At 42.9% G+C, this 16287-nt stretch overlaps 1 protein-coding gene across 1 annotated transcript in view; it reads left to right on the top strand.

The window, feature by feature from the left end:
- The first annotated feature begins 2609 nt into the window (after positions 1-2609).
- The window catches only part of LOC309558176 (uncharacterized protein), a 57146-nt gene continuing 43468 nt past the window's right edge, over positions 2610-16287 (top strand). The window contains exons 1-2 of the mRNA XM_082261189.1: positions 2610-3117; positions 12391-12430. Of these exons, the coding sequence (XP_082117315.1) occupies positions 3009-3117; positions 12391-12430 (149 nt within the window). The 5' untranslated portion in view covers positions 2610-3008. The remainder of the gene's footprint in view (positions 3118-12390; positions 12431-16287) is intronic.

The following is a 16287-nucleotide window of genomic DNA, read 5'->3' as shown; positions in this document are numbered from 1 at the left end:
GAACCTTTTCTATAGTTGTAGTAACTTCAGTAGTGCTAATTAGGACCGCTCTCTTTTACTGCCATACAAATTGGGGTCTCACAAGTCAGATCCCAAGTCACGGCAGTGTGAACCGAGCCTCAACCAGTGATTCCCCAACGGAAGTAAACCCCTCCATGGAATGAGGGGGGTTGTTGCTTATTTGTTTGGTGGTTGCAGCCTGTTGCGGGGAGGGGGGAGGGTTTGTTAATTTGTCACCTTGGGTATGGGGTCAGAGGGGTTTGCAGCTTGTTAACTGGGGGGCCATGGTGGCTGCGGCCTGTCACTTGGGGGGGGGGGGGATAATGCAGCTTATCACCTGGGGGGGTGTGTGTTTGGTTATTGCAGCCTGTCACCTCAGGGGGGCGGGGGGATGTGGTGGCTGCAGCCTGTCGCCCTGGGGAAGGGGAGGGTTGTGGCGGTGGTTGCAGTCTGTCACCTCGGGGGGAATGCACCTTATTACCTGGAGAGGGGGGATGTGTGGTGGTTGCAGTCTGTCATCTTGGAAGGGTGGGGGTGATGCAACCTGGGTCTCAACAGTGCTATGAAATCCTGGCCCTGGCCCGGCTTGCCTCCCTCCTCTTCTCCTTCTTTGTGACCACAGAGAGGAAGAGGAGTAGTGGTGCTAGGAGAAGGGGAGCTGGTGGTCGGAGGATGGCAGTACAGGTTGTGCCAGTTTGCTCTACCCACTGCAAATTCCCGCCGCGCAGCCCGGCTCCCAGCAGGCCGTGGATCGGGGGTTGGGGACCCCTGCACTAAACAATATCCTGTTTTTCAAAAAATAGTCCATACATTTGCACCGATTAGTGGCGCTGTAAACTATTTTTCATGGAATAATTTAGTGTGTTTTTCTATAAATTTGTAATGTCTTCTGCGACCATTCGAACCTCTCCTTTTCCAAATTACTTTTTTACGTTTGGAACCAACAGTACACTTTAAATGTGGTCATGTGCACTGCTCTATACACACAATGAATCTCATAGTCCATCTCGGGAGGGAGCAAGAGAGCGTGGCTACATTCCTACATACAGTAGGGCCATGGTGTCAGGGTGCCAGGAAACCAGACCACATGAAGTAAAATATAAGCAGTTTATTACAACAATAAACACACAGCAAGGGTGAGGAGCAAAATCAAGAACAGCCAGGGTCAAGTCCATAAGTGGGTAGTCATCCAAGCTAGGATCGAGTCTAGAAGCGGGTATTCATCCAAGCCGGGGTCGAGTCCAGTAGCGGAGAGTCTGCCGATGCCGGATCATCTTCCAATGCGGGGTCCTCTGCCGATGCCGGATCATCTTCCAATGCGGGGTCCTCAGCCGATGCCAGATCGAAAGCCAGGAAAGTCGTCAGCCAAGCCAGGTCATGCATGGAGGACCACGGAGACCAGAAGACTGCTAGCAGTGATGCACCTTGGAGCACCAACACAAGGGCAAGGACTGCAAGCTGGTGATGTATATAGTCAGGTGTGCAACATCATCACTGAGCGATGCCCAGGCAGCAGGCAAGTGATGATGCAAACAGAATTTATAAGAGACAGCAGTCTGCACATGTCCAAGATGGCTGCCAAAAGGAAGGTAAGGTAAGACCTTGACACATGGAGAATGAACATAGCCACCCTCTAACAGAAAGTCACATCACAGAAGGTATTTGCAGCTTTGAAGGAGGCTGAGAGCAATAGAAGGGACTTTTCTAATACAGTGCCTTGTGAAAGTATTTGGCCCCCTTGAACTTTGCGACCTTTTGCCACATTTCTGGCTTCAAACATAAAATGTTTAAATGTTTAAATGGGATGTTTAAAGCTTGGGAAATCTTTTTGCATCCAAATCCGGCTTTAAACTTCTCCACAACAGTATCTCGGACCTGCCTGGTGTGTTCCTTGTTCTTCATGATGCTCTCTGCGCTTTAAACGGACCTCTGAGACTATCACAGTGCAGGTGCATTTATACAGAGACTTGATTACCCACAGGTGGATTCTATTTATCATCATTAGTCATTTAGGTCAACATTGGATCATTCAGAGATCCTCACTGAACTTCTGGAGAGAGTTTGCTGCACTGAAAGTAAAGGGGCTGGAAAATTTTGCACGCCCAATTTTTCAGTCTTTTATTTGTTAAAAAAGTTTGAAATATCCAATAAATTTCGTTCCACTTCATGATTGTGTCCCACTTGGTGTTGATTCTTCACAAAAAATTACAGTTTTATATCTTTATGTTTGAAGCCTGAAATGTGGCAAAACGTCGCAAAGTTCAAGGGGGCCGAATACTTTTGCAAGGCACTGTACATACTTAAATAGAATATATTTGTTTTAACCAGAGTTTAGTGTCACTTTAACTCTCAGGGCACCTAGTGAAACAAAGACTGCCATGGGGTCCTAACCCTGGGCCCATGTATCAGTTCCACAAATTTAAAAAAAAACTCAAAATGGGCCAAAATCTGCAGCTGCAAAATAAAGTAACAGCTTATGCTTTATTCTCTCTTTTCAAAGAGTCTCTCTCAGAGTGTCGGCTGTTAAATTTAGAGCAGCTCAAAGTGGCCTATGGAGGTGTCAGCATCCTGTCCTGTGTGGTTTTGGTGGCTTCATATGCAGCGCGAGCCTCACACGCTGATCTGACTCACCTCTGGGGGAGGAGAGTGAGAGAGTCTACAGCCTACGTTTCTTGGTAGCACCTCTACAGGACCAGTGGGCAGCGTACAGAGTGGGGAAGTTGAAGGGGGTGATAAAAGAAAACCAAGAAAACTTGGCAAAGATCTGAAGGAGAAGTAGAGGAACTTGGAGTGGGCATTCAGTGGAAAAGTTCTGAAGAGCCAAAAAAAGGATTTAAGACATTATTTCTGGTACCAAAATCAAAACCTTAAAAGAATTTAAAGGTCCAAAAAGTTCTAGGTTAGGTGTCCAGAAGAAGGACAAACAATCAATATAAAGCTGAAGAAGAACAATGTGTTAGGAGACGTGGAGACCGTTGAGACAAAGGTGGAAGGAGACAGTGACGTGTATGGCTGTTCTTTTTACCGACCTATTGACTGCTAATTTTGCCTGGATTGCCAGTCTCCTGGGAATATCCGCAATGGCTTTCCTCCTTGGTTGCGCCAGCTGCCGACAACGTGAGTATACATGCAAAGTTACGTGAATATATATATATAATGAGAAAATTTAAATTTGGACTTCCATACGGTTCATTTTTTAATTTCACCCAATAACCAAGCTTCAAGCTTACACAAAAACAATAAAAAATGCAAGAGAAGTAAAGCAAAGAATTATGGGAACCATGATTGAAGAAACATTGACTTCCAATATAAATGAAAATCTCTAAATTTTTAAAAATTATGGTTGGTTTATAAGACACTGACCTCAACATTTCTCGAATTAAAATTGGAAAAATAAACTTTAATCCTAACTCAACAAAGCCCGGTCAATTTCCCATTCCCTTAATTTGTTTTTCTCTTTTCTCTTTCTATCCCCCCCCCCCTACTTGAATTCTTTATACCTAAATATTTTTAAGAATTTTAATTCTTATAAACCATTTGAGCTTAGTGCTACAGTTCACACATTCTACTGTTTATTCTTAAAATTTGAAAGAAAAAAAAATCTAAAACCAAAAGCTTATTCCCAAAGTGTATATCATGAGAAAATTGACAGTTGAACCTCCATTCTGTTCACATTTATCTCACCCAATGTCCTCCAGAACCATTCAGTGTTAGCTCAGATTATACAATCAAGTTTCAAGCTTATACAAATACAATAATAAAAAAAAAAATTACTTAAATTTGAACCGTATATAAAGCCAAAAGTCGATTCCCTATGATATTCAATTCTTACATTTATTTTTTATTTAAATATAAAATTTAATTTAAATATTTAAAAAAAAGGTTTAGCTTTAGATATAAGCGCCAGCAAACTTTTTGATCTGTTCTTCGCTGCTTTGGCTGTTTTGGTTTGGACAAACCCAAGGATTCAGATTCAGGTAGCCAACACAAATACTGCATCCAACCCCAAACTTTTGCACCTTTATGTAGTTGTCACTGAATGACCTGGTGGTGGTGGCATCATATTGCGTCTACTAGGCTGGGCTGAATGTCTCCTGAACTCACGTGCCTAGCATACTGAAGTCGATCAGTGCCAATTATGGCTCATCAAGAGGTACACTATATTACCAAAAGTATTGGGACGCCTGCCTTTACACGCACATAACCTTTAATGGCATCCCAGTCTTAGTACGTAGGGTTCAATATTGAGTTGGCCCCCCGCTTTGCAGCTATAACCCCTTCAACTCTTCTGGAAGGCTGTCCACAAGGTTTAGGAGTGTGTCTATGGGAATGTTTTACCATTCTTCCAGAAGCGCATTTGTGAGGTCAGGCATTGATGTTGGAGAGAAGTCCTGGATTGCAGTCTCCGCTCTACTTCATCCCAAATGTGTTCTATCGGGTTGAGGTCAGCACTCGGGCAGGCCAGTCAAGTTCCTTCCCCCCTAACTCGCTGGTCCATGTCTTTATGGACCTTGCTTTGTACAATGGTCCAAATCATTTGGTGGTGGTGGGATTATGGTGTGGGGTTGTTTTTCAGGGGTTGGGCTTGGCCCCTTAGTTCCAGTGAAGGGAACACTTAACCACTTGCCGACTGCCGTCAGTAGATTTACTGCGGCAGTCAGCCCCTCACAGGCAAAGTGACGTATATTTACGTCACTAGCCTGTGAGGCTCTCGGGAGCGAGCTCCCGCGCAGTCACGGACCCCCCCGCGCGTGTGACCGGCGGACCCGATGTCCGCCAGTCACTCGGCGATCGGCGGGGGAGAGGGAGAAAGGCAGGCAGCTTGTGTAAACAAGCTGCCTGTCAGTTCTCCCTGTGTAGAAACCCTGATCATACGGTTCTACTATGTAGGACCGTTGATCAGTGTAACTACAGCTCAACAGACAGCCAATCACAGTAAGAATCACGCCCCTAGGGACACACACAGCCCCTCCCTCTCAAATAAAGTTAACCCCTTCACTGCCAGTGTATTTTTACAGTAACAGTGCATATATATAGCACTGATTACTGTAGAAATGTCACTGGTAACCCCAAAAGTGTCAAAAATGTCAGTCAAGGGTCCGATCTGTCCGCCCCAATGTCGCAGTACCGCAAAAAAATCGCAGATCGCCGCCATTACGCGTTAAAAAAAAACAACAAAAATGACAAAAATCTTTCCCTTTGTTAGTAAACGCAATAACTTTTGCGCAAACCAATCAAAATACGCTTTTTGCGATTTTTTTTACCAAACATATGTAACATAAAACAAATTGGCCGAAAATGTTAAAAAATTTTGATTTTTACTTTTTTTTTGGGGGAATTTCATATAAAAAAATGTGAAAAATATTGTTATTTTTGCAAAATTGTCGCTCTTTTTTTGTTTATAGCGCGTGATCATAAAATCGCACAGGTGATCAAATGCCACCAAAAGAAAGCTCTGTTTGTGGGAAAAAAAGGACGTCAAATTCGTTTAGGTACAGCGTCGCACGACCGCGCAATTGTCCGTTAAAGTCACGCAGTGCCGAATCGCAAAATACCCCCTGGTCTTTTAGCAGCCAAATCCTCCGGGGCTTAAGTGGTTAAGGTGTCAGCATACCAAGACATTTTGCACAATTTCATACTCCCAACTTTGTGGGAACAGTGTGGGGATGGCCCCTTCCTGTTCCAACATGACTGCGCACCAGTGCACAAAGCAAGGTCTATAAAGACATGGATGAGTGAGTTTGAGATGGGGAACCCCTCCCTCTCACACATTTAGATATATATATATATATATATATATATATATATATATATATATACACACACACAGTGTCTCTCAAAAGTGAGTACACCCCTCACATTTTTGTAAATTTCTTTATTCTATCTTTTCATATGAACACTGAAGAAATGACACTTTGCTACAATGTAAAGTAGTGAGTGTACAGCTTGTATAACAGTGTAAATTTGCTGCACCCTCCAAATAACTCAACACACAGCCACAAAAAGTGAGTACACCCCTAAGTGAAAAGTGTCCAAATTGGGCCCAAAGTGTCAATATTTTGTGTGGCCACCATTATTTTCCAGCAGTGCCTTGACCCTCTTGGGCATTGAGTTCACCAGAGCTTCACAGGTTGCCATTGGAGTCCTCTTCCACTTCTCCATGATGACTTCACAAAGCTGGTGGATGTTAGAGACCTTGCGCTCCTCCACCTTCTGTTTGAGGACTCCCCACAGATGCTCAATAGGGTTTAGGTCTGGAGACATGCTTGGCCAGTCCATCACCTTTACCCTCAGCTTCTTTAGCAAGGCAGTGGTCGTCTTGGAGGTGTGTTTGGGGTCGTTATGTTGGAATACTGCCCTGCGTCCCGGTCTCTGAAGGAAGGGGATCATGCTCTGCTTCAGTATGTCACAGTACATGTTGGCATTCATGGTTCCCTCAATGAACTGTAGCTCCCCAGTGCCGGCAGCACTCATGCAGCCCCAGACCATGACACTCCCACCACCATGCTTGACTGTAAGGCAAGACACACTTGTCTTTGTACTCCTCATCTGGTTGCTGCCACACACTTTACACCATCTGAACCAAATAAGTTTATCTTGGTCTCATCAGACCACAGGACATGGTTCCAGTAATCCATTTCCTTAGTCTGCTTGTCTTCAGCAAACTGTTTGCGGGTTTTCTTGTGCATCATCTTTAGAAGAGGCGTCCTTCTGGGACGACAGCCATGCAGACCAAGTTGATGCAGTGTGCGGCGTATGGTCTGAGCACTGACAGGCTGACCCCCCCCCACCCCTTCAACCTCAGCAGCAATGCTGGCAGCACTCATACGTCTATTTCCCAAAGACAACCTCTGGATATGACGCTGAGCACGTGCACTCAACTTCTTTGGTCAACCATGGTGAGACCTGTTCTGAGTGGCACCTGTCATTTTAAATCGCTGAATGGTCTTGGCCACCGTGCTGTAGTTCAGTTTCAGGGTCTTGGCAATCTTATTATAGCCTAGGCCATCCTTTATGTAGAGCAACAATTCTTTTTTTCAGATCCTCAGAGAGTTCTTTGCCATGAGGTGCCATGTTGAACTTCCAGTGACCAGTATGAGAGAGTGAGAGCGATAACACCAAATTTAACACACCTGCTCCCCATTCACACCTGAGACCTTGTAACACTAACAAGTCACATGACACCGGGGAGGGAAAATGGCGAATTGGGCCCAATTTGGACATTTTCAATTAGGAGTATATTTACTTTTTGTTGCCAGCGGTTTAGACATTAATGGCTGTGTGTTGAGTTATTTTGAGGGGACAGCAAATTTACACTGTTATACAAGCTGTACACTGTAATAAAATATTTACAAAAATGTGAGGGGTGTACTCACTTTTGTGTGATACTGTATATATATATATATATATATATATATATATATATATATATATACATACACACACACACATTTATTTATTTTTTTACTAATTTCTTTTTTTTTTTTTTTTTTTAGATACTACACTGCATCTGAGTACTGCAAACCCTATTTATTACATTTTTATCATTCAAAGCAAACTCCCCCATCCATTCATGTCACCATGCTTTATTTTGCTGAGAAATCAACCCCCCCCCCCCCCACCCTTTCTGGCTGTAGCCATCTTGAGTAAGGGCAGCTGATTCATGTAGAATATACTTCCTGGAATCCATCTGCCCTTAGCTCCGGGATGCAAGATGAAAACCCCTCCTCCTTTCCTGAATACTCCTGGGATGTATGACATCATTTGCCCCGGCAAGAAACCAGGAAGTAACAATAGAAATGTAAAAATAAAGTTCAAAAAAGTAAACATGATATAATTTAATATCTATTTTCTAAAGCTAGCAGCATAAGGATTAAAAGTAGTCAACGTTGATTGAGAGAGTGAAGGTCAGGGACCTCTGTTTTGTCTGTGCATGCGCAGATGTGCTGCAGAGCTCTGCCAGGTCCTGAAGGCGGTGCTGTAAAGCTCTGAGCAAACTGTTGGCGCTAAATAAATTCTGTATAATAATAATAATAATAATGGAGGGGAACGGGGTCCTCATTTAGGAAACTAAAATTCCTCTTTAATAAAAAAATAAATGCATTTTTTTGCCGAATGTAGAATTTAAAGAGCAAATATTCAGTCTGATGGAAGAATTGCTTATGTATGGACATGTTTATTACACCAAGAGGAGGATATACACTGCTCATAAAATTTAAAGGAACACTTTGAAAACACATCAGATCTCAATGGGGAAAAATCTCATGCTGGATATCTATACTGGTATGGACTGGGTAATGTGTTAGGACCTATACTGGTATGGACTGGGTGATGTGTTAGGATCTATACTGGTATGGACTGGATAATGTGTTAGGATCTATACAGGTATGGACTGGGTAATGTGTTTGGATCTATACTGGTATAGACTGGGTAATGTGTTTGGATCTATACTGGTATGGACTGGGTGATGTGTTAGGATCTATACTGGTATGGACTGGATAATGTGTTAGGATCTATACAGGTATGGACTGGGTAATGTGTTTGGATCTATACTGGTATAGACTGGGTAATGTGTTTGGATCTATACTTGTATGGACTGGGTAATGTGTTTGGATCTATACTGGTATAGCCTGGGTAATGTGTTTGGATCTATACTGGTATGGACTGGATAATGTGTTAGGATCTATACTGGTATGGACTGGGTGATGTGTTAGGATCTATACTGGTATGGACTGGGTAATGTGGTAGGATCTATACTGGTATGGACTGGGTAATGTGGTAGGATCTATACTGGTATGGACTGGGTAATGTGTTTGGATCTATACTTGTATGGACTGGGTAATGTGTTTGGATCTATACTGGTATAGACTGGGTAATGTGTTTGGATCTATACTGGTATGGACTGGATAATGTGTTAGGATCTATACTGGTATGGACTGGGTGATGTGTTAGGATCTATACTGGTATGGACTGGGTAATGTGTTAGGACCTATACTGGTATGGACTGGGTAATGTGTTAGGACCTATACTGGTATGGACTGGGTGATGTGTTAGGATCTATACTGGTATGGACTGGATAATGTGTTAGGATCTATACAGGTATGGACTGGGTAATGTGTTTGGATCTATACTGGTATAGACTGGGTAATGTGTTTGGATCTATACTGGTATGGACTGGGTAATGTGATAGGATCTATACTTGTATGGACTGGGTAATGTGTTTGGATCTATACTGGTATAGACTGGGTAATTTGTTTGGATCTATACTGGTATGGACTGGATAATGTGTTAGGATTTATACTTGTATGGACTGGGTAATGTGTTTGGATCTATACTGGTATGGACTGGGTAATGTGTTAGGATCTATACTGGTATGGACTGGGTAATGTGGTAGGATCTATACTGGTATGGACTGGGTAATGTGTTAGGATCTATACTGGTATGGACTGGGTAATGTGTTTGGATCTCTTCTGGTATGGACTGGGTAATGTGTTTGGATCTATACTGGTATGGACTGGGTAATGTGATAGGATCTATACTGATATGGACTGGGTAATGTGATAGGATCTATACTGGTATGGACTGGGTAATGTGTTAGGATCTATACTGGTATGGACTGGGTAATGTGTTAGGATCTATACTGGTATGGACTGGGTAATGTGTTAGGATCTATACTGGTAGGGACTGGGTGATGTGTTAGGATCTATACTGGTATGGACTGGGTGATGTGTTAGGATCTATACTGATATGGACTGGGTAATGTGTTAGAATCTATACTGGTATGGACTGGGTAATTTGTTAGGATCTATACTGATATGGACTGGGTAATGTGTTAGGATCTATACTGATATGGACTGGATAATGTGTTAGGATCTATACTAGTATGGACTGGGTAATGTGTTAGGATCTATACTGATGCTGGATCTATACTGATGCAGTATATACTGTTATGGTATGGACTGGGTAATATGTTAGGATCTATACTGGATCTATACTGGTATGGACTGGGTAATGTGTTAGGATCTATACTGGTATGGACTGGGTAATGTGTTAGGATATATACTGATATGGACTGGGCAATGTGTTAGGATCTATACTGGTATGGACTGGGTAATGTGTTAGGATCTATACTGGTATGGACTGGGTAATGTGTTAGGATCTATACTAGTATGGACTGGGTAATGTGTTAGGATCTATACTGATGCAGTATATACTGTTATGGTATGGACTGGGTAATATGTTAGGATCTATACTGGATCTATACTGGTATGCACTGGGTAATGTGTTAGGATCTATACTGGTATGGACTGGGTAATGTGTTAGGATATATACTTATATGGACTGGGCAATGTGTTAGGATCTATACTGGTATGGACTGGGTAATTTGTTAGGATCTATACTGGTATGGACTGGGTAATGTGTTAGGATCTATACTGGTATGGACTGGGTAATGTGTTAGGATCTATACTGGTATGGACTGGACAATGTGTTAGGATCTATACTGGTATGGACTGGGTAATGTCTTAGGATCTATACTGGTATGGACTGGGTAATGTCTTAGCATCTATACTGGTATGGACTGGGCAATGTGTTAGGATCTATACTGGTATGGACTGGGTAATGTGTTAGGAAGGAAAGGATTCCACATAATTTGATGGAATAGAAAATGATCACCCTACAAAGGGCTGACTTCAAAGACACCCCGAAAATCAAAGTGAAAAAATTATGCAGCAGGCTAGTCCAATTTGCTGAAAATGGTCCTCAGTAGTTTGTATGGCCCCCACGTGCTTATATGCATGCCTTAGGGGCATACTCCTAAGGAGACGACGGATGGTGTCCTGGGGTATTTCCTCCCAGATCTGGACCAGGGCATCACTGAGCTCCTCAACAGACCGAGGTGCAACCTGGTATCTTCAGATGGACCGAAGCATAATGTCCCAGAGGTGTTCTATTGGATTTAGGTCAGGCGAGTGTGGGGGCCATTCATTGGTATCAATTTCTTCATCCTCCAGGAACTGGCTGTATACTCTCACCACATAAGGCCGGGCATTGTCATGCACCAGGAGGAACCCAGGACCCACTGCACCAGTGTAGGGTCTGACAATGGGTCCAAGGGTTTCATCCTAATACCTAATGGCAGTCAGGGTGCCATTGTCTAGCCTGTAGAGGTCTGTGCGTCCCTCCATGGATATGTCTCTCCAGACCATCACTGACCCACCACCAAACCGGTCATGCTAAACGATGTTACAGGCAACATAATGTTCTCCACGGCTTCTCCAGACCCTTTCATGTCTGTCACATGTGCTCAGGGTGAATCTCATCTGTGAAAAGCACAGGGCGCCAGTGGCGGACCTGCCAATTCTGTCAAATTCTAATCAAGCTCAACAGATCAAGGCAATGAGCACAGGGCCCACTAGAGGGCGTTGGGCCCTCAGTTCACCCTCATGAAGTCTGTTTCTGATTGTTAGGTCAGAGACATTCACACCGGTGGCTGCTGGAAGTCATTTCATAGGGCTCTGGCTGTGCTCATCCTGTTACTCCTTGCACAAAGAAGCCGATACCGGTCCTACTGATGGGTTAAGGACCTTCTATGGCCCTGTCACGCTCTCCTAGAGTAACCGTCTGTCTCCTGGAATCTCCTTCATGCTCTGAGACTGTGTGGGGAGACACAGCAAACCTTCTGGCAATGACAAGTATTGATGTGCCATCCTGGAAGAGTTGGAATGTCTGTGCCACCTCTATAGGGTCCAGGTATGGCCTCATTCTACCAGTAGTGACACTGACCCTAGCCAAATGTAAAACTAGTGACAAACATTCAGAAAAGATGAGTAGGGAAAAGAAATGTCAATAGCCTCCACCTGTAAAACCATTCCGGTTTTGTAGGTTGTCTCATTGTTGCCCATCTAGTGCACCTGTTCATTTCATTAACACCAAAGCAGCTGAAACTGATTAACAACCGCCTCCGCTACTTAACTGACTAGACCAATATCCCAGGAGTTTAATTGACTTGATGCTACACTCTGATTAAAAAGTGTCCCTTTCATTTTGTTGAGCAGTGTATTATACTCTTATTCCTGACGGTAAGCGGAATCCAAGGATACAATGGAACGTATAGGAAGAAGTAATAGAAATAAACACTCTATTATCCATCATAAGGCTTTTCAGCTAAAGGCAAATCACCATATGAATGGCTGATGTCATATTAAATGGAAACGATATGGGATGTTGGTCAATTTATTTGGTTGTTTTTTTTAAGTTATGTTTATAACCTGTGCTTTATATATAAACTCACGCTTTGTTTTATAATGTGGCTAGCAAGGGGGAAAGCGGAGCAGCTTGCTTTGCAGCTGCCTTGGTCTAATTGAATAACTGTGTTTTATCCTGGTATAGATAAGTCACGTGAAGGTGCTGATCGCCGCCCTCCTCCACCGTAAGTTTATTATTCAAATGATCTATAAATGTATTCTGTGTAGGGGGAGGGGCAATGTTTCCTTTCTTTTTATAAGCTCATATTTCTCATTAGAAACACATCATAAGGCCATTTCTATGAAACTTTATATGATTTCTGGTTCATATTCTATTCTATTCATCATCATCACATCAGAGTCCCCCATCACATCAGAGCCTATCAATCACACAAGAGTCCCCCCAAGACATCAGTGCTTACCGATCACGTCAAAGTCTCCTCGAAACACCAAAGCCTACTGATCACAAGAGAGTCCCACATCACATCAGAGCCTACCCATTACATCCGAGCCCTCCATCACAGTGCAGTGGAATAACTTTCTTACAGGATGTCTCCATCCAACTTACAAGCCAACCTCAATGCACTGGTCAACTATGTGGCAAATGAGGTTTAATGTTGATAAATGTAAAGTTATGCACTTGGGGGCTAAGAATATGCATGCAGCATACATACTATGGGGAGTAGAACTGGGGGAATCCATAGTGGAGAAGGATCTGGGTGTTCTGGAAGATCATAAGCTTAATAATAGCATGCAATGCCAAGCTGCTGTTTCCAAAGCAAGCAAAGTCCTTTCTTGTATTAAGAGGCATGGACTCCAGAGAGAGAGATATAATTTTTCTCCTGTACAAATCATTAGTAAGACCTCATCTGGAATATGCAGTTCAGTTTTGGGCACCAGTTCTGAAAAAGGATATCGGGGAACTGGAGAAAGTGCAGAGAAGGGCAACCAAACTGATAAGAGGCATGGAGGAGCTCAGCTATGGGGAAAGATGAGAGGAACTGAATTTATTCTCTCTTGAGAAGAGAAGATTAAGGGGGATATGATCAACATGTATAAATACATAAGGGGTCCGTATAGTAAACTTGGTGTTGAGTTGTTCACTTTAAGGTTATCACAGAGGACAAGGGGGCACTCTTTATGTCTAGAGGAAAACAGATTTTGTCTCCAAATACGGAAAGGTTTCTTCACAGTAAGAGCTGTGAAAATATGGAATAGACTCCCTCCAGAGGTGGTTCTGGCCAGCTCACTAGATTTCTATAGAAATAGAGCTTTCCTTTGGTGGTATTTGATCATCTCTGCATTTTTTTTTTTTTTTTGCGCTATAAATAAAAAGAGCGACAATTTTGAAAAAAAATTAAAATTTTTACGTTTTGTTGTAAAACATATCCAATTTAAAAACATTTTAAAAATAAAATTTCTTCAACAATTTAGGCCAATATGTATTCCGCTCCATATTTTTGGTAAAAAAAAAAAAAAAAAAAATCCCAAAAAGTGTAGATTGATTGGTTTACGTATAAGTTATAGTGCCTACAAACTATGGGAATTTTTATTTATTTATTTTTTTCATTTTTTTACTAGTAATGTCGGCGATCAGCGACTTAGTGACAGTGTCACTAATACAGTGATCAGTGCTAAAAATATACACTGTCACTGTACTAATGACACTGGCTGGGAAGGGGTTAACATCAGGGGCGATCAAAGGGTTAAATGTGTGCCTAGCTTGTGTTTTCTTACTGTAGGGGAGGTGCTTGTACTAGGGCAGGGATCCTCAAACTACGGCTCTCCAATTGATGCGGAACTACACATCCCATGAGGCATTGTAAAACTCTTGATATTCACAGACATTCCTAGGCATGATGGGAATTGTAGTTCCTGAACAACTGAAGGGCCATAGTTTGAAGACTCCTGTACTAGGGGAAGGCATTGATCTTTGTCCCTGCTTTGCAGGAACACAGGATCCGTGCCTTCCCTACTGACAGAATGACAATCTGCCTTGTTTACATAGGCAGGGCTGCTGATGGGGGGGGGGAACATCAGTCCTCCTGTAGGGAGCCCGGGCACACAGAGGGGCCCCAACAGCATGGGGAATCGGTGCAGTCTGGCAGAGGGGCAATTACAGAAGGAAGCCCTGTGTGGCTCTCTGCAGCAGCTGAAAGCCAGTTTTTCCCCCTCCTGCCAGCTTTCAGCTGCTGTGGGGAGAGACACAGACACAGGGCATCGTTCCTGTAATTGCTTCCCCGACACCAATCCCCTCCCTGTTCTGCCTGCTTCTGACCCCCCCGCAGCCCTGCAGGCTTCCCTTCCTGTAAAAAAAATAAATTTAAAATAAAATAATAATTAAACATTAATAATTCGTTTTAAAAAAATTGTAAAATAAAAGAATTGTTACATAAAAAAAAAATGTAAAAAACAATTAAAAAAGAGCTAATTCACACAGGTTCTCTGTTATGTTTGTGTCCGCTAATAATGATTTTAGTGTATATTTAGTGAAAATATTGTCTTGATAAATTAGGGGGGGCTGCCAGGTAGGCTGTCGGGGGGCCCCCGTGATTTCTAATAGAAGCCCTGTACATAGGCAGACTGCTGTTCTACCTGTGCACTGAATGGTTGGTGGACATCGAGTCTGCGCTACCTGCCCATCGGCTCCCGCTGTATATAATCACAGTGCGAGTAAGCCGCCGCTGGCACACTCGCGCCCGCTACCCGGAAGTGCAGGATCATGTATATATATATATATATACATGATCCTGCACACAGCGGCCGCCCTCTAGCAGTAAAACTGTTATATGGTGGTTGGCAAGCGGTTAAAAATGTTTGTTCAAGAAAATGTTTCCATGTTGCAGCTTTCAATTTTCTCATTGCGGTCAAAAATGAATGACTCCATTGAAAATGAGAAAATCGACCGAATGTTCTTAAAATCCAAATTTTTAACACAATTTTACTTGTGTATGGCTAGCCTAATAAATGTACTGTGGGTGGGCAGAATGGGCAGGCAGGATCATATTCATGTACCTCATCCTGCCTGTTCTGTGTTAGGGGTGCGCAGCATGCCGCTCCTGTGACCGATGTGCCTACAGGACACAGTGGAATACAATTACCGGCAACAGGGTATGATTGGTCATAGGCCGGGTATGATTGGTCATAGGCCGGGTATGATTGGTCATAGGCCGGGTATGATTGGTCATAGGCTGGGTATGATTGGTCATAGGCCGGGTATGATTGGTCATAGGCCGGGTATGATTGGTCATAGGCTGGGTATGATTGGTCATAGGCCGGGTATGATTGGTCATAGGCCGGGTGTGATTGGTCATAGGCCGGGTGTGATTGGTCAGAGGCTGGGTATGATTGGTCATAGGCCGGGTATGATTGGTCATAGGCCGGGTATGATTGGTCATAGGCCGGGTATGATTGGTCATAGGCCGGGTATGATTGGTCATAGCGAAGGGATTTTCATTCATGAACAGCTTGTTTACAATGTGATCTGTGATTGGCCAATGGCCTTGGCCAACAGTAATCACGTGGCACCTGACTACTTGCACCATGTGATTATACGATGATGCTGTTCTGCACTGGTGACAGTATGTAAAAAAAAAATGTAAAACATTTTGAAAAAAAAAAAAATATTTTTATTTCTTAATTTTCCAAAAAATTGTGACAAAAAAATGACAACATCAAAAAAACTCGTAATGCCTCTTATTAAATACCTCTGACTGTTTACTTTCCAAAAAAGGGGTCATTTTGGGGGGTATTTGTACTACCTTGGCATTTAAGGGCCTCAAGAAATGAGATACCACCAAAAAAAAAGCTCTATTTGTATGGGGAAAAAAATGATAAACATTTCTTGTGGGTAGAGTGTTGCATGACCACACAATTGCCAGTTAAAATAGTGCACTGATGAATAGCATAAAATGCTCTGGTCATGATAGGGGTAAAACTTTCTGGGGGGGGGGGGGATGGTTAAGGGTGACACAGTGATCCTGGAACATAGTATTCTCAGGACTGAGGTTCAAGATCCGGGACTGTCCCAGCAAATCCAGGA

The sequence above is a fragment of the Pelophylax lessonae genome (assembly GCF_965119305.1).
Source record: "Pelophylax lessonae genome assembly, chromosome: 6".
NCBI lineage: Eukaryota > Metazoa > Chordata > Amphibia > Anura > Ranidae > Pelophylax > Pelophylax lessonae.
The sequence above is the reverse complement of the archived record's forward strand: the minus strand, read 5'-3'. Positions and strand labels throughout refer to the sequence as shown.